The 21619-nt window shown below is 38.9% G+C and overlaps 1 protein-coding gene across 2 annotated transcripts in view; it reads left to right on the top strand.

Annotated features, from left to right (window-relative positions):
• DNAH7 (dynein, axonemal, heavy chain 7) overlaps positions 1 to 21619 on the top strand; it is a 384437-nt gene that overhangs the window by 127384 nt on the left and 235434 nt on the right. For both annotated transcript variants that reach the window (XM_011997181.1, XM_011997180.1), the window contains exons 20-21: positions 18299 to 18492; positions 20659 to 20857. In XM_011997181.1, the coding sequence (XP_011852571.1) occupies positions 18299 to 18492; positions 20659 to 20857 (393 nt within the window). The remainder of the gene's footprint in view (positions 1 to 18298; positions 18493 to 20658; positions 20858 to 21619) is intronic.

Here is a 21619-nt window from a genome sequence, read left to right as displayed (position 1 = left end):
AAAAGGATGAGTTCATGTCCTTTGTAGGGACATGGATGCAGCTGGAAACCATCATTCTCAGCAAACTATCTCAAGAACAGAAAACCAAACACCACATGTTCTCACTGATAGGTGGGAATTGAACAATGAGATCACTTGGACACAGGAAGGGGAACATCACACACCAGGGCCTATTGTGGGGAGAGGGTCGAGGGGAGGGATAGCATTAGGAGATATAGGTAATGTAAATGACGAGTTAATGGGTACAGCACACCAACATGGCACATGTATACATATGTAACAAACCTGTGTGTTGTGCACGTGTACACTAAAACTTAAAGTATAATAATAAAAAAGGGCAAAAAAAAGCAAAAAGTAGATACTTGTATTCTTTTAGTTAATATATTTAAGAAATTAAATTCTTTTTTAATATGTAATCAAAATACTCTTCAAAATTCCATATTGCTAAGAAATTTTATAGTTATCTCAGATCCTTGAAAGGGCAGCTATGTTGGGCCTTGTAAATAATGGAGGCATATTTTTATCCTATAAAACCACTGGAAACAAACAAAAACATTACTTACCCTCATTTCTTTTTTTTTTTTTTTTTGAGACGGAATCTCGCTCTGTCACCCAGGCTGGAGTGCAGTGGTACGATCTCCACTCACTGCAAGCTCCGCTGCCTCCCAGGTTAACGCCATTCTCCTGCCTCAACCTCCCTAGAAGCTGGGACTACAGGCACCAGCCACCATGCCTGGCTAATTTTTTTGTATTTTCAGTAGACGCGGGGTTTCACTGTGTTCGCCAGGATGGTCTCGATCTCCTGACGTCATGATCCGCCCACCTTGGCCTCCCAAAGTGCTGGGATTACAGGCGTGAGCCACCGCACCCGGCCACTTACCCTCATTTCTAAATAAATAGGTATTTTCTGTTGGGGAGGGGAGAGTAACACTTCATTTACTTTTGCTTAAGACTTGATTGTCTTTCTCATCTGCTTTGCATTTTCTCTTTCTCCATATATTAGTATTCAGGGAAGCTTTGGCTCATGCTCTCCAAAGAGCTGAAAATAAACATATACCCATATTCTCTTAGGAAGTCTAATTAGATGATGTGTATAGTAGAGGCCACTGGATTAATTGCTTGGTACATAAGGTTATTGCCTTCATTCTTAGGAGTTCCTAATAAACGTTCTTTTAAAAACCTCAGAGGCTAAAAATGGGACATAAATACTATTGTTAATGTAACTGGCTTACAGTGTAAACAAAGCTGCTGGGAAGTTCCAACGGGGTAGAGTCCACTGTGGTTCGGCATGGCCGCTGTAGCCAGACTGTCTCTGTAGATTCCTCTTCTCTGGGCAGGGCATCTCTGAAAGAAACGCAGCAACCCCAGTCAGGAGCTTATAGATAAAACTCCTGTCTCCCTGGGACAGAGCACCCATGGGAAGGGGTGGCTGTGGGCACAGCTTCAGCAGACTTAAACTTTCCTGCCTGCTGGCTCTGAAGAGAGCAGTGGATCACCCAGCACAGCGCTTGAGCTCTGCTAAGGGACAGACTGCCTTCTCAAGTGGGCCCCTGACCCCTGTGCCTCCTGACTGGGAGATACCTCCCAACAGGCGTCAACAGACACCCCATACAGGAGAGCTCCATCTGGCTGGCATCTGGCAGGTGCCCTTCTGGGACAAAGCTTCCAGAGGAAGGGATAGGCAGCAATCTTTGCTGTTCTGCAGCCTCTGCTGGTGATACCCAGGCAAACAGAGTCTGGAGTTGAACTTCAGCAAACTCCAGCAGACCTGCAGTAGACGGCCCTGACTATTAGAAGGAAAACCAACAAACAGAAAGGAATAGCATCAACATCCACAAAAAGGGCATCCACACAAAAACCCTATCCGAAGGTCAGCAGCATCAAAGATCAAAGGTCAAAGGTAGATAAACCCACGAATATGAGGAAAAACCAGTGCAAAAGGGCTGAAAGTTCCAAAAACCAGAATGCCTCTTCTCCTCCAAAGGATTACAACTCCTTGCCAGCAAGGGAACAACACTGGACTGAGAATGAGTTTCACAAATTGACAGAAGTAGGCTTCAGAAGGTAGGTAATAAACTCCTCCAAGCTAAAGGAGCATGTTCTAACCCAATGCAAGGAAACTAAGAACCTTGAAAAAAGGTTAGACAAATTGCTAACTAGAATAACCAGTGTAGAGAAGAACATAAATGACCTGATGGAGCTGAAAAACACAGCACAAGAACTTCGTGAAGCATACAGAAGTATCAATAGCCAAATTGATCAAGTGGAAGAAAGGATGTCAGAGATTGAAGAGCAACTTAATGAAATAAAGCGTGAAGACAAGATTAGAGAAAAAGAATGAAAAGGAGAGAACAAAGCCTTCAAGAAATATGGGACTACGTGAAAAGACCAAACCTACACGTTTGATTGGTGTACCTGAAAGTGATGGGGAAAATGGAACCAAGTTGGAAAACAGTCTTCAGGATATTATCCAGGAGAACTTCCCCAACCTAGCAAGACAGGCCAACATTCAAATTCAGGAAATACAGAGAACACCACAAAGATACTCCTTGAGAAAAGCAACCCCAAGACACATAATCGTCAGATTCATCACGGTTGAAATGAAGGAAAAAATGTTAAGGGCAGCCAGAGAGAAAGGTCGAGTTAACCGCAAAGGGAAGCCCCTTGAACTGACAGCAGATCTCTCTGCAGAAATCCTCCAAGCCAGAAGAGAGTAGGGACCAATATACAACATTCTTAAAGGAAAGAATTTTCAACCTAGAATTTTATATCCAGCCAAGCTAAGCTTCATAAGAGAAGGATAAATAAAATCCTTTACAGACAAGCAAATGCTGAGAGATTTTGTCACCACCAAGCCTGCCTTACTAGAGCTCCTGAAGGAAGCACTAAATGTGGAAAGAAACAACTAGTATCAGCCACTGCAAAAACATACCAGATTGTAAAGATCATCGACACTACGAAGAAACTGCATCAACTAACGGGCCGAATAACCAGCTAGAATCGTAATGACAGGATCAAATTCGCACATAACAATATTAACCTTAAATGTAAGCGGGCTAAATGCCCCAATTAAAAGAAACAGACTGGCACATTGGATAAAGAGTCAACACCCATTGGTGTGGTATATTCAGGAGACCCATCTCATGTGCAAACACACACAGAGGCTCAAAATAAAGGGATGGAGGAATATTAACCAAGCAAATGGAAAGAAAAAAAAAAGCAGAGGTTGCAATCCTAGTCTCTGATAAAACAGACTTTAAACCAACAAAGATTGAAAGAGACAAGGAAGGGTATTACATAATGGTAAAGGGATCAATGCAACAAGAAGAGCTAACTATCCTAAATATATGTGTGCCTAATATAGAAGCACCCAGATTCATAAAGCAAGTTCTTAGAGACCTAAAAAGAGACTTGGACTCCCACACAATAATAGTGGGAGAGTTTAACACCCCACCATATTAGACAGATCAACAAGACAAAAAATTAACAAGGATATTCAGGACTTCAACCCAGCTCTGGACCAAGCAGACCTCATAGACATCTACAGAACTCTCTGCCCCAAATCAACAGAATATGCATTCTTCTCAGTACCACATCACACTTACTCTACATTTGACCACATAATTGGAAGTAAAACACTCCTCAGCAAGTGCAAAAGAACAGAAATCATAACAGTCTCTCAGACCATGGTGCAATCAAATCAGAACTCAGGATTAAGAAACTCACTTACAACCACACAACTACATGGAAACTGAACAACCTGCTCCTGAATGACTACTGGGTAAATAATTAAGGCAGAAATAAATGAGTTATTTGAAGCCAATGAGAACAAAGACACAACATACCAGAATCTCTGGGATACAGGTAAAGTAGTGTTTAGAGGGAAATTTATACCACTAAATGCCCACAGGAGAAAGTGGCAAAGATCTAAAATTGACACCCTAACATCACAATTTAAAGAACTAGAGAACCAAGAGCAAACAAATTCAAAAGCTAGCAGAAGACAAGAAATAACTTAGATCAGAGCAGAACTGAAGGAGATAGAGACACAAAAAATCCTTCAAAAAAATCAAAATGAATCCAGGAGCTGGTTTTGTGTGTGTTTTTGTTTTGTTTTGTTTTGTTTTGTTTTGTTTTGTTTTTTTGAGACAGACTCTCACTCTGTCGCCTAGGCTGGAGTACAGTGGCGCCATCTCGGCTCGCTGCTAGCTCCGCCTCCTGGGTTCACTCCATTCTCCTGCCTTAGCCTCCCGAGTAGCTGGGACTACAGGCACCTGCCACCATGCCTGGCTAATTTAGTTTTTGTATTTTTAGTAGAGACGGGGTTTCACCATGTTAGCCAGGATGGTCTCCATCTCTTGACCTTGTGATCTGCCTGCCTTGGCCTCCCAAAGTGCTGGGATTACAGGCGTGAGCCACCACGCCCAGCCAGGAGCTAGTTTTTTGAAAAGATTAACAAAATAGATAGACTGCTAGCCAGACTGATGAAGAAGAAAAGAGAGAAGAATAAATAGACACAATAAAAGAAATGATAAAGGGGATATCACCACCGGCCCCACAGAAATGCAAACTACCGTCACAGAGAATACTATAAATACCTCTACACAAATAAACTACAAAACCTAGAAGAAATGGATAAATTCCTGGACACATACACCATCCCAAAACTAAACCAGGAAGAAGTTGAATCCCTGAATAGACTAATAACAAGTTCTGAAATTGAGGCAGTAATTAATAGCCTATTAACCAAAAAAAGCCCAGGAACAGACAGATTCACAACCGAATTCTACCAGAGGAGTGCAAAGAGGAGCTGGTACCACTCCTTTTGAAACTATTCCAAAGAATAGAAAAAGAGGGACTCCCCACTAACCCATTTTATGAGGCCAACATCATCCTGATACCAAGACCTGGCAGAGACACAACAAAAAAAGAAAATTTCAGGCCAATATCCCTGATGAACATTGATACAAAAATCCTCAATAAAATATTAGCAAACTGAATCCAGCAGCACATCAAAAAGCTTATCCACCATGATCAAGTCAGTTTCATCCCAGGGATGAAAGGCTGATTCAACATACACAAATCAGTAAACGTAATCCATCGCATAAACAGAACCAAAGACAAAAACCACATGATTATCTCAATAGATGCAGAAAAGGCCTTTGATAAAATTCAACACGACTTTATGCTAAAAACTCTCAATAAACTAAGTATTGATGGAATGTATTTCAAAATAATAAGATATTTATGACAAACCCACAGCCAATATCATACTGAATGGGCAAAACCTGGAAGCATTCCCTTTGAAAACTGGCACAAGACAAATATGCCCTCTCTCACCACTCCTATTCAACATAGGATTGGAAGTTCTGGCCAGGGTAATCAGGCAAGAGAAAGAAATAAAGAGTAAGCCAGGCGCAGTGGCTCATGCCTGTAATCTCAGCACTTTGGGAGGCTGAGGCGGGTGGATCACCTGTGGTCAGGAGTTTGCGACCAGCCTGACCAACAAAGTGAAACTCCATCTCTACTAAAAATACAAAAATTAACCAGGTGTGGTGGCGCGTGACTGTAGTCCCAGCTCTTCAGGAGGCTAAGACAGGAGAATTGCTTGAACCCAGGAGGCAGAGGTTGCAGTGAACTGATATTGCGCCACTGCACTCCAGCCAGGGCGATGGAGTGAGACTCCATTTCAATCAATCAATCAATCAATCAATCAATCCATAGTATTCAAATAGGAAAGAGGAAGTCAGATTGTCTCTGTTTGCAGATGACATGATTGTATATTTAGAAAAATCCATCGTCTCAGCCCCAAATCTCCTTAAGCTGATAAGCAACTTCAGAAAAGTCTCAGGATAAAAAATCAATTTGCAGAAATCACAAGCATTCCTATATACCAATGATAGACAAACAGCCAAATCATGAGTGAACTCCCATTCACAATTGCTACAAAGAGAATAAAATACCTAAGAATACAACTTACAAGGGATATGAAGGACCTCTTCAAGGAAAACTACAAACCACTGCTCAAGGAAGTAAGAGAAGACACAAACAAATGGAAAAACATTTCATGCTCATGGATAGGGAGAATCAGTATTGTGAAAATGGTCCTACTGCCCAAAGTGATTAATAGAGTCAATGCTGTTCTCATCAAGCTACCATTGACTTTCTTCAAGAATTAGAAAATACCACTTTAAATTTCGTATGGAACCAAAAAAGAGTCCTTATAGCCAAGACAATCCTAATCAAAAAGAACAAAGCAAGAGGCATCACACTACCTGACTTCAAACTATGCTACAAGGCTACAGTAATCAAAACAGCATAGTACTGGAACCAGAACAGCATGGTACTGCTACCAAAACAGAGATCTAGACCAATGGAACAGAATAGAGACCTCAGAAATCACACCACACATCTACAACCATCTGATCTTTGACAAACCTGACAAAAACGAGCAATGAGGAAAGGATTCCCTATTTAATAAATGGTGTTGGGAAAACTGGCTAGCCACGTGCAGAAAACAGAAACTGGACCCCTTCCTTACAACTTATACAAAAATTAACTCAAGATGGATTAAAGACTTAAACATAAGACCTAAAACCATAAAAGCCCTAGAAGAAAACCTAGGCAATACTATTCAGGACATAGGCATGGGCAAGGACTTCATGACTAAAACACCAAAAGCAATGACAACAAAAGCCAAAATTGACAAATGGGATCTAATTAAAGAGCTTCTGCACAGCAAAATAAATTATCATCAGAGGGAACAGGCAACCTACAGAATGTGAGAAAATTTTTGCAATCTGTCCATCTGACAAAGGGCTAATATCCAGAATCTACAAGGAACTTAAGCCAATTTACAAGAAAAAAACAGCCCCATCAGAAAGTGGGCAAGGAATGTGAACAGACACTTCTCAAAAGAAGACATTTATGCGGCCTACAAACATATGAAAAAAAAGCTCATTATCACTGGTTGTTAGAGAAATGCGAATCAAAACCACAATGAGATACCATCTCACACCAGTTAGAATGGCGATCATCAAAAAGTCAGGAAACAACAATGCTGAAGAGGCTGTAGAGAAATAGCAACGCTTTTACACTGCTGGTGGGAGTGTAAATTAGTTCAACTATTGTGGAAAACAGTGTGGCGATTCCTCAAGGATCTAAGACCAGAAATACCATTTGACCCAGCAATCCCATTACTGGGTATGTACCAAAAGGATTATAAATCATTTTGCTATAAAGACACATGCACACCTATGTTTATTACAGCACTGTTCACAATAGCAAAGACTTGGAACCAACCCAAATGTCCATCAATGATAGACTGGATAAAGAAAATGTGGCACATATACACCATGGAATACTATGCAGCCATGAAAAATGATGAGTTCATGTCCTTTACAGGGACATGAATGAAACTGGAAACTATCATTTTCAGCAAACTAACACAGGAACAGAAAACCAAACACCACATGTTCTCACTCATAAATGGGAGTTGAAAAATGAGAACACATGGACACAGGGAGGGGAACATCACACACCGGGGCCTATTGGGGGATTGGGGGCTAGGGGAGAGATAGCATTAGGAGAAATACCTAATGTAGATGATGGATTGATAGGTGCAGCAAACCACCATGGCACATATATACCTATGTAACAAACCTGCACGTTCTGCACATGTATCCCAGAACTTAAAGTATAATAATAATTTTAAAAAAGAAGACATGTGGCTCACACCAGTAATCCCAGCACTCTGGGAGGCCAAGGCGGTGGATTACCTGAGGTCAGGAGTTTGAGACTAGCCTAGTCAACATGGTGAAACCCTGTCTCTACTAAAAATACTATTTTATATATATACACACACACACTCTTTATATATATATAAAATATATATACACACTTTATATATATAATATATATATTGTCCAGCTATATATCTATTATATAGTATATATAATATATAGTCCAGCTATATATATATTATATATAATACTTCATATATATATATGTATACTTGGCTGTATTGAGATGTCTTGGTTTCCTTGAGGTGTAAACATGAAATAATCTTATAATTCATGCTACCAGCTATATTCAACCAGTGCCCTTTCTCTTTCGGAGAGGCTCCCTTATTGATCTTTCAATCTAATTCCAAAATTTTTCAGTCACTTTTGCTTATTAAGAGAGTTTTGTCTATGAAGACTTAGTTGTACCTGTTTCAAAACCTCAGTCTTCTGTTCTACTCTGAGCTCTCCTCTTCCCCACAATGCAGGTAAACCTGAAGTTCCAGGGGCGGGGAGATATGGAGACTGCTCTCCCACTCTACTTCTCTCCTCCTGTGCTTCTCATCTGGGGTTGGGACAAGGACCAGGTGAAGAGAAGGAGGAAGGGAGGGATGGGGAGAGAGACAGTAAGAGGGAGAGGGAGAGAGAGAGAGGAAGAAAGAGAGAGTGAGAGTAAAAGAACATTTTCTGATCTACCTGATCCTGCAAAATGGGCTGTTGTTTTTTTGTCCGTGGTCATAAGGTAGATAACCTCCTATCAGTGATGTGGAGGCCCTGTGCCTTTTCTGTTGGTCTTCACAACTGGTCTAGCGCTTTGGAGAGTTGTGGATATGTAATGAGCACAGATTAACCCAGGGTAGACAGGTGAAGATTCCAACACAGGTTTGGCCACTGAGGGACTTCATCTTGAATATCTCCCCTAGGTTTGGTCATTGTCTGGGAGATGTGGCTACATTTTCAGACTGACCTTGTGATGGTGTATTTTGCCACATATTTTTTATGTGTATGTCTCTTTACCCCATACTGTAGCAGTATTTCACAAATCTTCAGCCTTTAATTTCATATGCCAGTTTACTTTTAAGATTAGGTTTTGGGAAAAAAAATTTTCATCTGCCTGCCATAGCCCAAAATTGGGGTCTGCAGAAGGGCACAATTCATCTTCTGTACCCACTTTGTAACCTTGAGCACATAGTTCTTGCCCCTTCTTCACTGGCTGTTCCACCACACCATCTTCTCCCAGAGTTAGTTTCCTGCTCTAGTGGCATTGGGGCAGGTCAGCACACCTGGTGACTGACCAGACCTCCAGCTAGGAAAGATGTCAGCCTCCTCTCCTTTCAGGAACTTAAAAAATGTTTTAGGAACTCTCTTGGGCCCCCCTTCCTAAGATTCAGGGGATGGGAACTAGTTAATTGCCCACCAGATGGGGATGAAATAAGTGGATAATCCCTCTCTGCATGCTGCATTTCACCACCAAACTTGGTTTTTGACCCATCCAAGTCTTTTGTATTTCATGCAAAGCAGACGAAAACACTCTTAAATTTCTTCCCAAGCATTTTCCATTTCTAGTCTAACCCCATCTCAATAAATATAAGCACTATTCTTTCTATTGCCAAAAATTTAGTACTCATTTTTTATTTTCCTCGTTTTCTTTACTGTAGTAAATATCATTTGGCAACAAGCATTTCACCTTTATCTAGTGAGCTGAAAAGCAGAAAAGATCATCTCCCAGGCTCTCTACATCTGACTTTCTGGAAGTGAATTAGATCTTTTCAATTAGATACACTCATTTGGGATTTGGATGGAAAAAGTGAAAGTGACCATCTTTCTGTCATTTTAGCTATTTCTGCTGTCAAGCCAGATCATGAACACATGACTTTTTTTCCAACAGGACTTTATCATCTGGTTACCAGTTTTATAGGTATTATGAGGCAGTGATAATGGTGGCCTCCTGATCCCGCCCACTGATCTCTAGCATCAGAGCCACCATGATGGCTTCTTGAACTCAGTATTTCCAATGGTGTTATCCTTTAGTCCTGATTGGGACAGAAGTAGTAAATCCTGAAAAGTCAGTTGTTGTGTTTTAGTAGTCTGTCCTGGAAGTATGCTCCCCTAGGCTTTCCAGTGATTTTGCAATCACTTTATTCCCTGTGTTAAATTCCTTTTTGTTTAATATATAGAAGGGTTCTACACTGAACTTGAATAAACTATACCAGAACCTCAAGTATGAGATCTAGGATTGTTTATGATCCACTTGGGTCTTAGAGTAGTGAAGATCTAGTTATTGCTTGAAAATAGGACACTAGTAGTGTCTGGTATGCCGTATAAAAATCACTCAATCAATTATGTGCTGGACTTCCAGAGTGAACAATCTATTTTGTAGGGAAGTGTTTGGTGGACCGTGAGGCTGCTGGAATAGGTCAATAGAATAAGAATTTGAAGTACCAGGGAGGTGAAATGGGCTGAATTCTTTAAACGGCACTAGAGAAATTAAAGACATGGTATAATTTGCAGTTTTAAATTCTCTGCTCAAGATGTGGTCAGACAACTAAGAAACTTTTGTGATTTCCTAAAAGAACCTTTTATTTCTCATAGCTACAAATTTGATATAGCCAAAAATGAGTTATAGAATCTGATTCAATAGGTCACCAAATTTCAATGTAATTTAATTCATGGCCTTTCTAGATCTGTTATGTGAAAGATAGTTTAATTATATTGGAAAGCGTGGGATGGTGAGAACTGAAAATGGGGACACTTGGATGTAATCGACTCTGGGTACTCTGACCCTCAAACTCTGTTTAGCCTCTCTTGCCGGAAGCCTTGGCAGAGGTGTAGATAAATATAAGTGGCAATATATTGTAATGGTGCTTGTGTAGGGAGGAAAGAACTTAAGTTAGATGTGGTCAAATGTGTTGGTGTGGGTGCACTTACCAGAGATCCTGTTTCAACATGCTAGTCAAGGAGCTGTGAGTGGTTCTGTTTACTTGTTTTATTGACCAAACCTGGCTTCTGTAATGGCCTGTCTCAATTAGACTGAAATGGTAGAAAATCCTTGATTGGATTTAAAGAAGTTATAGAGTTGCTTGAAGATGTTTGTGCTGCATATGCTTGCACCATCCAGAAGTGGAAATTATAACCCTACTTAGGGGTGGACTTAGAGAACAGTAGGAAGGAAATTCTTCTCGTGGGCATAACTTCAATAGGTTTTTTTTTTTTTAACTTTCCTTAGAAAGAGTGCTTGGTCAGAAGTATGAATTTACATTGATGATGGTCAGTAGCAAACAGTTTTGCTGCGTAATCAAGGACTTAGAAACAAGTTTGAAGGGTTGGGAACAAGAAATACTGGCGAAGAGGTATGTAAGGTATCAGAGAATATACCTAAATGAGCATATTTGTGTTCCATGTGATTGCTTAGTAACAGGTGCAGCTGCAAAAGGAGGAACTTAATTATATGGTCGACCAGTTGACCTAGTCTGTACATGTCAACCAGCATATGCCACTATGTGCACAGTGAGCTATGAAATGGAATAATCATTTAATATATTGTCCAAATTGGAGAACATTTGAGAGTTAAAGCAATTAAAAATCTGGGAAAGCAAGCATGAACCAGAACTATCTTCATCAAACTGGGATACCTTGCTACTGTAGCTATAAATGAAGAAGTCATGATGGCAGGGGTGGGAATTACGGAAGGAATTACTATCGCAGACTACCCCTCACCAACACTGCTGAGTGCTCAAGCTGCCAACAGCGGAAATTAACATAATGCTTCTGATACAGCAGCCATTTAGAGGGAATTGAATATTACATTAGCCCTCTTTCAGTATGGAAGCCAGCAGTGTTGTGTCTGCACCAAATGAATTTTTGTTTTCCCACACCAAGTTTCTGCCAATATTGTCATTCATTGACTTACTGAATGACTTACTCATTATCACAGTTTCCACACAACATTGCATATGCTAAGGAATTCACATTACAAGGGAAATAAGACAGTTGACTGACATCAATAATAGTAAAAGTCCTACTATGAATATTGACCTTAAACAAAGTGAATTGGCTTATATTGAAGATTAATTTACTCTATTTGTGTGTGTTCATCTGTTCTCATGCTGCTCATAAAGACCTGCCTGAGACCAAGTAATTTAGAAAGGAAAGAGGTTTAATTGACTTACAGTTCCACATGGCTGGGGAGGCCTCACAATCATGGTGGAAAGTAAATGAGAAGCAAAGTCACATCTTACATGGCGGCAGGCGAAAGAGCATGTGCAGGGAAACTCCCCTTTATAAAACCATCAGATCTCATGAGACTTATTCACTATCATGAGAACAGCACAGGAAAAACCCACCCCAATGATTCAATTACCTCCCACCAGGTCCCTCTTATGACACATAGGGATTATTACAATTCAAGGTGATATTTGGGTGGGGACACCAAACCATATCACTGTTGGAAGATAATAGGAGTTTGGGATGCAGTTCTAGAGTATACATAATAGGAGTTTGGGATGCAGTTCTAGAGTTTGGGATGCAGTTCTAGGAGTTTGGGATGCCGTTCTGTCTGCTCCAGGCATGTGGTTTCTCTCATAGGCAGAGTACATGGATATGGGAATTAAGGAGTAAAAATGAAAGTGACATGTCTCACCAATTAACTGCATAATCTACTCACAACAATTTTGCTTCTCAACTTTTGGCTTTTCTAGATGAAATCTAGTAGAGATTATCCTAACTAGATTAAGTAATCTCAGTGTCCAGGGGAGAAATACTTCTATATGAGGGACATATTAATGGTTTCATTAAATGGGAAGTTCTTGATCTGCTCATTCCACCCTTTTACCTCTCTGTTTTTACAACTTTTCACTTTACTTACTCTATTCCAGCCACACTGGCTACCTCCTCTTCTTCCTCCTTCCTCCTCCTCTTCCTCTTCTTCCTTTTTCCTCTTCCTCCTCTTCATCTTCCTCCTTCTTCCTCTTCTCCTTCTTCTTCCTCCCCACCCTTCCTTCTTCTCAAATAACAAACACACTCTACCCGAGGGCCTTTGCACTGGTTGGACCCTCTTCCTGGAATGTGCTACCTCTAAATATCTGCAGTACTGATGCTTTGCTTCCTTGATGTATTTTCTCAAATGTTACCTTTATAATGAGACTCACATTGAACATCCTATTTTAAATTAACCCACCTTTGACTTTTTTGGCACTCTTTATCACTTCTTTCTTTTTTGTAGCATCTATCATCTACCTTACTATATAATTTATCAATATGATGTTTATTATTTATTGTCTGTCTCCGCCATGGAGGCTGGGATCTTTGTTTTGTCCACTGTTGTCACCCAAGCACTGAGAAAAGTCACTAATGTGTATTAGCCCTTGGTAAATGTTTGTTAAATGAGTAAATCAATAATTGAGATGGATGCTTGAATTATTGTTAATTCTAAGAATTCAGAGTTTATTCTGGAAAACTTCTGAAAATTCAATTTTAGGCAAATGGGCCCTGAGATTTAGATTAATCCTAGAAATACATTGAATCTAAGTGAAAGAATTTCTGCTCCTGATGATGTCAAGGAATCTTAAAATTGTAAGGGGTTTAAAGTTATACTCTGTCAACCTACATTTCCTTTCTTAAAGTGCAAAAGGTTTAATGAGGATCTTATCAATTTTCTGTTGTCCAGGGATTTTGCATTAGGAAATTTACACTTCCAGAAATTTGCTAAGCAGGCTTGAGCTTAATTCCATTAAGTGTACAAAACAGCATTATCTCTTTTTTATTTTTTATTATTTTTTTATTTTGCTTTAAGTTCGGGGATACATGTGCAGAATGTGCAGATTTGTTACCAAGGTATACATGTGTCATGGTGGTTTGCTACACCTATCAACCTGTCATCTCGGTTTTAAGCCCTGCATGCATTAGGTGTTTGTCCCAATGCTCTCCCTCCTCTTGCCCCCAACACCCGACAGGCCCCAGTGTGTGATATTTCCCTCCCTGTGTCCACATGTTCTCATTGGTTGACTCCCATTTATGAGTGAGAACATACGGTGTTTAGTTTTCTGTTCCTGTGTTTGCTGAGAAGGATGGCTTCCAGCTTCATCCATGTCCCTGCAAAGGACATGAACTCATTTTTTTAATGGCTGCATAGTATTCCATGGTGTATATGTGCCACATATTCTTTATCCAGTCTATCATTGATGGGCATTTGGGTTGCTTCCAAGCCTTTGCTATTGTAAGTAGTGCTGCAATAAACATAGGTGTGCATGTGTCTTTATAGCAAAATGATTTATAATCCTTTCAGTATATACCCAGTAATGGGATTGCTGGGTCAAATGGTATTTCTGGTCTTAGATCCTTGAGGAATTGCCACACTGTCTTCCACAGTGGTTGAACTAATTTACACTCCCACCAACAGTGTAAAAGTGTTCCTATTTTTTCTCATCCTCTCCAGCATCTGTTGTTTCCTGACTTATTAATGATCGCCATTCTAACTGGTGTGAGATGGTATCTCATTGTGGTTTTGATTTGCATTTCTCTAATGACCAGTGATAATGAGCTTTCTTTCATATGTTTCTTGGCCACATAAATGTCTTCTTTTGAGAAGTGTATGTTCATATCCTTCATCCACTTTTTGATGGGCTTGTTTTTTTTTTTTTTTTTAATTGGGTTAAGTTCCTTGTAGATTCTGGATATTAGCCCTTTGTCAAATGGATAGATTACAAAAATTTTCTCCCATTCTGTAGTTTGCCTGTTTACTCTGATGATAGTTTATTTTACTGTGCAGAAGCTCTTTAGTTTAATTAGATCCCATTTGTCAATTGTGGCTTTTGTTGTCATTGCTTTTGGTGTTGTAGCCATGAAGTCTTTGCCCATGCCTATGTCCTGAATGGTATTGCCTAAGTTTTCTTTTTCTAGGGTTTTTATGGTTTTAGGTTTTATAATTAAATCTTTAACGAATCTGGAGTTAATTTTTGTGTAAGGTGCAAGGAAGGGGTCCAGTTTCTGTTTTCTGCATATGGCTAGCCAGTTTTCCCAGTACCATTTGTTAAATAGGGCTTTTTTTCCCCAGTTGCTTGTTTTTGTCAGGTTTGTCAAAGATCAGATGGTTGTAGATGTGTGATGTTATTTCTGAGGTCTCTGTTCTGTTCCATTGGTCTATGTATCTGTTTTGGTACCAGCACCATGCTGTTTTGGTTACTGTAGCCTTGTAGTATAGTTTGAAGTCAGGTAGCACAATGCCTCCAGCTTTGTTCTTTTTGCTTAGGATGGTCTTGGCTATACAGGCACTTTTTTGGTTCCATATGAAATTTAAAGTAGTTTCTTTTAATTCTGCAAAGAAAGTCAATGATAGCTTGATGAGAATAGCATTGAATCTATAAATTACTTTGGGCAATATGGCCGGTTTCATGATATTGATTCTTCCTATCCATGAGCATGGAATTTTTTTTCCATTTGTTTGTGTTCTCTCTTATTTCCTTGAGCAGTGACAAAACCGTATTTTCTATGAAGCTTCCTAGTAGCAGAAATGAGAAAGCTCTCTATATACTCAAAGTTTCAGGCCCCTGATATCAGATTCGTTTCGTTTAGAAATGTAAACCTAGTAGATAGTCACTAGAGCTGATGAGATTGGTGGGTGGTTGTGAAGTAAAAGAAGACACTTAAAAATTGTCAGTGTTCTTTTAACCAAAAAAAATGACAATTAATAATTCATTTCTTCCCCTGCAGGAGACAGAAAGTAATTAAAGTGTCAAGTCACTAAGATTCAAATTTCTAGTAGCTTCTTGTTACATCTTATTGCTATATTCTGAGGACATGGCTATGAAGTGTACCAGCCTTCTATGACATGGAGACTTGTACATTCCTTGAGTTTCCCTATATGAGCCTAGGTGTAGCTCAACCTGCATTCACTCAAGCACTTAACATGGAATGCTCAAGCATTCATTCATGGAATGCTGACTCTGTACCAGGATTTTATGGCAATCCTTAGAGGAATTTAAAGTCAGTGTTATTTTACTATGATAAATACCTTTCTTGAAGGTGGAAGATTATACAATGTTCATTTTAACTCCATAAAACATGGAGTGATGTAAATGCTTCATTTTCCCCTTTCCCTAGGGTCAATCCCCACCCCCACTCTCTCCAAGAGACAATTTTGGGGTGAGGAGAAGGAAAGGGGGAATAAAAGGGTTGCTTCAAGTATGTGTGTTTTAGGTACCCTATTAGTCACTTGAAATACATTATCTAATTTAGTCCTCGTACCAATTTTGAGAGAGGGCTCTTATCCCCATTTTCAGGATAATAAAAAAGGGACTCAGATTAAGCAAAGGTCGCACAGGTAGTAAGGAATACAGTGTGGGACAGACACCAGGTCTGTTCAACTTGGGCCCCTTTCTTTATCTGATACAGTCTTTATTATGTTTGTCTTCTCACTGGGAGAGAGTGAAGGTAGTTGAGTTGCCAGTCATAAGATGATTACTTTTATTTTAAAATCTTAAATCTATATACAAAGATACATAGATTATTGCCTAAGTTCATATTTGTATGAAGTACAAAATGTAGCATATTTGGTTCAGAGTTATTAAGCTAATCTGGTTAAATAGGTTTGACCCTGGAAACTCAAAAATAAAAAAAATTTACCTGAATGCTCTTCCCATGGTTTGTTGTTGTTTGTTTGTTATTTTGGCAATTATAATATTTAGCAAAAGGAATATACTGGTTTAAATAACTGAATTTTTTAACTTTCAAATCTTCGATTAAGAATGGAAACATTGCAATAAATTTTTTGGTTGAGAATAACAAATACTGTTCATGTGTGAAAGGAGTTTTATTTATTAGCCACAATTCAGCCTTTTTTCCCCCAACAAATATAGGCATACTTTTCCAGAAGGTGGCACTCTAAGAACACTATTTTGATATTTGGATTTAGGCGGACAAGATGGCCTGAGTTTGTTATGCTGTGTGTGTTTGTGTGTGTGTGTGTGTGTGTGAATGTCTATTTGAAACGTAAAACAGGAAGCATAATAAAATTCCTTTTAAAAATTATGCAGCTTTAAAGATAAGCTGATCTAATTATATTACATGATTTATATATTCATGTTTTATTGAGAAAACAAGTAATAATGATAATTATTTTGTTTGATTAAATTGCTGTTTCTAAATTGCATTGTTATAATCCAAAAAAAGCTGAAAATTGTATCTTTCCTTTTCAGACACATTCAAAGTATGTTAACAAAAACATACTTTAGAGACTCCTGCAATTGAATAAAATTCCTATATGAAAAAATTTACTGCTTACATTTTTTGTTATCTCTGTCATGGCTAAATACCAAAAATATCTAATTAGTTAATCTTGAAATTTAATATTTAGTTTTTAGTAATATTCTCTTGATTTAATTTCATATAAATTTTCTAAAATGCCCTGTTACATTAATAAATGTCTGGTGTGTTTTCATGAGATGTGCTGCTTGACGATTGAAATCTTTATTGTGTTAGCACCTTTTTTGCTTTTTTCAACACCTTCAAGCTTATTCAGTAAAGAACTTTCCTTACATTGCCAATGGTGTCAATAGTGAACACTGACTTTGGAATTATAAGACCCACAATAGACCCAGATGACATCAACCATGTGTTACAGAAAAAAAAGTAAAAATAATTCTATTTCAGCTATATCTAGGCTGTATTTTTATATGCACTTCTAAAGATTTTCGTAAACTCAGTGGTTACTGTGTGGATATTTTGAGAAATCCATAAACTCTATTTACTTTTTTAAAAATATGAGTTCTTTAAGATCAGCTTTTGGTTATAATTCTTATTTTGAATACACAGGATAAAGCTCTTTTAAAAATATTTGATTGTGTTTGAATCACTGTAAAGCAAACAGCTCACAGTGACACTTTCTAGTGAGAATGTTCACCTTGCCTTAAAGGTGGAACAGTCTGTCTTTAGAGAGTTCAGGAAGAGCACACCTTGAACTTGAGTCCTTCAGCAAGAAGTGTTATAAAGTAGTTTCAGGGGTCATTGTTTACAGTGTAAGATCTTCTTAGAAACCTTTCTTCTTTCTTTCCTCAACCCTTACTTTTTTCTCTATAGTTATAAAACAGGGATTCTGTTATTTTATTATTATTCATAACAAAATTCAAAATAATACTTATAATCATGACTTACTGTTTAGAATTCTTTTCCTCAAAGAATAAAAGACAAAAGAAAATATCTCATACCAGTTTGTTTCCACTGTCCTTCTTGTGAGTTCAGGCAGTGTTCTCTCTCTCACTCGTTTTCTGTTTCTTACACTTCTCAACTTAGAGGGAGAAATTATGAACAGGGCTGAGATTAAATCGATGTGACTTTTATAGAATCAAAGAGAGAGGCCAAGTAGACTTAGAACATGCAAGACTACTTTTAAAAAACACATACTCCCCTTAAAATTTATAAAACCTTTGTTTGATTACAAACATATAATCTCAAATACAATATGAATATAAATGAAGTTAGTATCTAATATTTTTGAATTGAGTGTTTTTTATTTTTATTTTTAGGATAAACATGTTCTGACAGTTGTAACCATTGACAGAATGCTGGAAAGGCTGAAAAAGTCTAATGAACTTTTAGAGCTCATTCTTAAAGGACTTAATGAATATTTGGAAAAGAAACGCCTCTTTTTCCCCAGATTCTTTTTTTTGTCCAATGATGAACTTCTTGAGATACTATCTGAGACTAAAGACCCCACTAGGTAAGTAATTTACATGTAGAATACATGACTAAATTTATCTACTTAAACTTAATTTTTAGAACAAAGTAGAACATAAATATATATAATCATGTTTATATAATAATTTTTCTACAAGAATGTTCCAAGTATTGTATAATCAACTTTGGATAATTATTAAAAATGTAAGTAGTATCACTGAATGAACCATGGAGTCGTTTTCTTTTGTTTGTTTGTTTGTTTTTGAGATGGGAGTTTCACTCTTCTTTCCCAGGCTGGAGTGCAATGGCGCCACCTTGGCTCACTGCAACCTCCGCCTTCCATGTTCAAGTAATTCTCCTGCCTCAGCTTCTGGAGGAGCTGGGATTACAGGCATGTGCCACCATGCCCAGCTAATTTTGGTATTTTTAGTAGAGACGGGGGTTTCACCAAGTTGGCCAGGCTGGTCTTGAACTCCTGACCTCCAGTGATCCACCCGCCTCAGCCTCCCAAAGTGCTGGGATTACAGGTGTGGGCCACCGCGCCTGGCCAGATTTCTTTTTTTTTCTTTTTTCTTTTTTTTTTTTTTTTGAGACGGAGTCTCGCTCTGTCGCCCAGGCTGGAGTGCAGTGGCCCGATCTCAGCTCACTGCAAGGTCCGCCTCCCGGGTTCACGCCATTCTCCTGCCTCAGCCTCCCGAGTAGCTGAGACTACAGGCGCCCGCCACCTCGCCCGGCTAGCTTTTTTTTGTATTTTTTAGTAGAGACGGGGTTTCACCGTGTTAGCCAGGATGGTCTCGATCTCCTGACCTCGTGATCCGCCCGTCTCGGCCTCCCAAAGTGCTGGGATTACAGGCTTGAGCCACCGCGCCCGGCCAAGATTTCTTAACTTACCACATCTTACAGATTTTTCAGAACACAACTCTTTCACAGCACATTCAGAATAAAAGCCAGTGCCCTCACGATGGTTTGTGATGTCCCACACAGATGATCCTTCCCCGTTATCCTTCCTATTCATCATCTACTAGTCTTCTTGCTCACTCTGCCTGCAGTCCACCAGCTGTTTTGCAATTCCCCAGTAAAAGGGGCAGCCTCCTTTTTCAGTGTACTGTTCCCTTGCCTGGGATGCTCCTTACCCAAATGTCCATCACACTTCTTCCTTTACCTCCTGTAAGTCTTTGTGGAAATCTGCCTAAACATCTGTCATTCAGGGAGGCCCTCCCTGACCACCATATTTAAAGAGGCAGCTCCCTCCATGCTCAACTTGCCCTCTTTCCTGGACTTATTTTCCTTGCCTCATTTTCCGTCTGCAAACTTGTTATCATCTGGCATACTCTATAATTTACCTGTTTGTTAACGGCATGTCTTCCTCTAGCAGAATATAAGTTCCACCATGGTAGAGATTTTTTGACTGTTTTTTTCCCACTGCTCAATCCTTAGAAGACCATCTGATATAAAGTAAACAGTGAATAGATATTTGTTAAACAAATTTGTTAATTTTGTATCTTGTGCCTTCAAAGTAGGGGATATGTAATCTAAACAAAAGGTAAATTTAGGCTTAGATTTCTATCTGAGTTTTTATACTCTGCTTCTTTTTGCCCATTTGAAAGATGAATGCGACGGGTTATTGGTAGTGTGCCAAAAATGAGGAGTTGTGTCAGTCCCATCTGTATTACACTGAATAGACTAGTAGTTGGATACTGTCAATGCAGTTGACTTAGTAAACTATAAAGTACCTAAGTTACTAAAGGTAGTCCACAATTTTCAAGCAGTCTCTGAAGATCCCAGTTGAAATGACTACTTTTGTGCATTTGAAGATTCTTCAGATTCATGTATTTATCTGTTAGGCAAGATTGGTTTTCTCCTTTTGTTACCTTTAGCATCTTTTAATTCATTCTATTGAAGACAAAGCCTTGTGGTTGTCTCCGTAGCTCTTACTGTAATTGTAATTTTACAGATGTTTTGTGATTATTCAGTTAATACTGACATCTCCATGGACTATATAATCCAGGTAGGCAGAGCTTGTGTTTTTTTGTTTGTTTGTTTTGGGGGTTTCTGGTTTTTGCACAGCATTTCATTCCCAGCAGCACCTAGCACAGGTCTAACACTACACATTTATGAACTTTAAACGAAGATTGCTGCATGAGGAACACTGGAATGTAAGGAATTGTTTTAACTTGGTTAATTCTCTTAAAAATATTTTTCCTGACAGGGTGCAACCCCACTTGAAGAAATGTTTTGAAGGAATTGCAAAGGTAGAATTTACGGAAACTTTAGACATTACTCACATGAAGAGCAGCGAAGGAGAGGTTGTGGAACTCATAGAGATCATTTCAACAGCCAAAGCCAGAGGTCAAGTGGAGAAGTGGTTGGTTGAATTAGAGAGAGTTATGGTTAACTCCATCCACAAGGTAGCCAATTATACTTACGATTTTTAGAAAAGGATGCTAGAATATTAATGTTATTAGAAATATACTATTTTGTACTGTTATTGAAACAGAAATGGAGGCATGGAATTACCATTCAAATGTGATAGATAACTTGAAGGCAAAGAGATGGTCTATGATAGTAATTTTGTAGTGACTCATTAGAAAAGTGGAACAAAATACCATCCATACTACAGAACACTGGGGTTTGAGTAATGCATCTGCTCATTTCTTGCGGCCACATGCTAGTGCTTTCATCATTAATTAGATACACTTTGTTCTATGCAATCTATCTTTAGTCTTGCCTTGGAAGCACCTCTGTACATGATCACATCAATCTCTTTGACAGGTATGAATCTTTTTGTTCAGTATATGTATGAAATGCATACAAAATGTTAGAAAATAATGTATACTTCCTACAATTAATAGCAACTTCATATTTTTCACATTTCATAAAACGTATTGTCAGCTCAATCATTTGTGATTATTTTTACTAATAGAGAATTTCAAGGCACACCAATAAATAAAGATTGAGCACTCCGTTTTTTTTTTTTTTTTTGAGACGGAGTCTTGCTCTGTGCCCCAGGCTGGAGTGCAGTAGCGCGATCTCGGCTCACTGCAAGCTCCGCCCCCTTGGGTTCACGCCATTCTCCTGCCTCAGCCTCCCGAGTAGCTGGGACTACAGGCGCCCGCCACCTCGCCCGGCTAGCTTTTTGTATTTTTTCTTAGTAGAGACGGGGTTTCACC

The sequence above is a fragment of the Mandrillus leucophaeus genome, unplaced genomic scaffold (assembly GCF_000951045.1).
Source record: "Mandrillus leucophaeus isolate KB7577 unplaced genomic scaffold, Mleu.le_1.0 Scaffold532, whole genome shotgun sequence".
In the NCBI taxonomy this organism is placed as follows: domain Eukaryota; kingdom Metazoa; phylum Chordata; class Mammalia; order Primates; family Cercopithecidae; genus Mandrillus; species Mandrillus leucophaeus.
The sequence above is the reverse complement of the archived record's forward strand: the minus strand, read 5'-3'. Positions and strand labels throughout refer to the sequence as shown.